This window comes from Sphaeroforma arctica (assembly GCF_001186125.1).
Source record: "Sphaeroforma arctica JP610 unplaced genomic scaffold supercont1.14830, whole genome shotgun sequence".
Lineage (NCBI taxonomy): Eukaryota > Ichthyosporea > Ichthyophonida > Sphaeroforma > Sphaeroforma arctica.
Window position 1 is genome coordinate 1 of NW_014025728.1, and position 552 is coordinate 552.

At 52.7% G+C, this 552-nt stretch overlaps 1 protein-coding gene across 1 annotated transcript; it reads right to left on the reverse strand.

Annotated features, from left to right (window-relative positions):
• Positions 1-56: 56 nt before the first annotated feature.
• On the reverse strand, positions 57-232 carry SARC_18247 (hypothetical protein; the record flags this gene model as incomplete). Its single annotated transcript, XM_014287672.1, has 1 exon — positions 57-232. A coding segment is annotated over one exon (176 nt), but the record flags the coding sequence as incomplete, so codon positions are not given.
• Between the last annotated feature and the right edge of the window lie 320 nt (positions 233-552).

The window sequence follows — 552 nt, forward strand, 5'->3', positions numbered from 1 at the left end:
AATATATATGAAACACACACCTTCTAAACCGGCACCAAAGGAACAACCCCACGAACCCAAGCACAGCCACCACACAGGCAAACGCAATGCCTGCTATCTCGCCTGTAGTGAGTTTGTTCTTGTCTTTCTGTTGCCGTGCCTGTTCCTCCAGCACCGCCGACACCCGCACCTGACCCGAGTACGCATCGTCCAGCGAGTTGGGGTTGACTATCACCTGCTGTATGTTTTGGAGCTGCGTGGCATTTCGGTACAATTTTAGGGCCAGTTCGTAGTCGCGTGCGTGTTCATGGACAAGTCCCAGCTCAGCGGATGCGTCTACTTGACCGAAGAGTGCGGCATAGGCCAGCCATTTGTGATAGAGAAACGTATCCGCAGTACCTCCCACCCTTCATAGTAAGCCCGAGCACGGTTGTACATGGCGAGGCTGTCGGTGTTGTTGGTGAGCTCGAGCACTGTCGGTGTAGTATTTGCCCAAGGTATAGTCCTGCCCGCCTGAGAAGAGGGATGTGTGTATACGTATGTGACTGAGATGTTTGTTCGTACATACACATC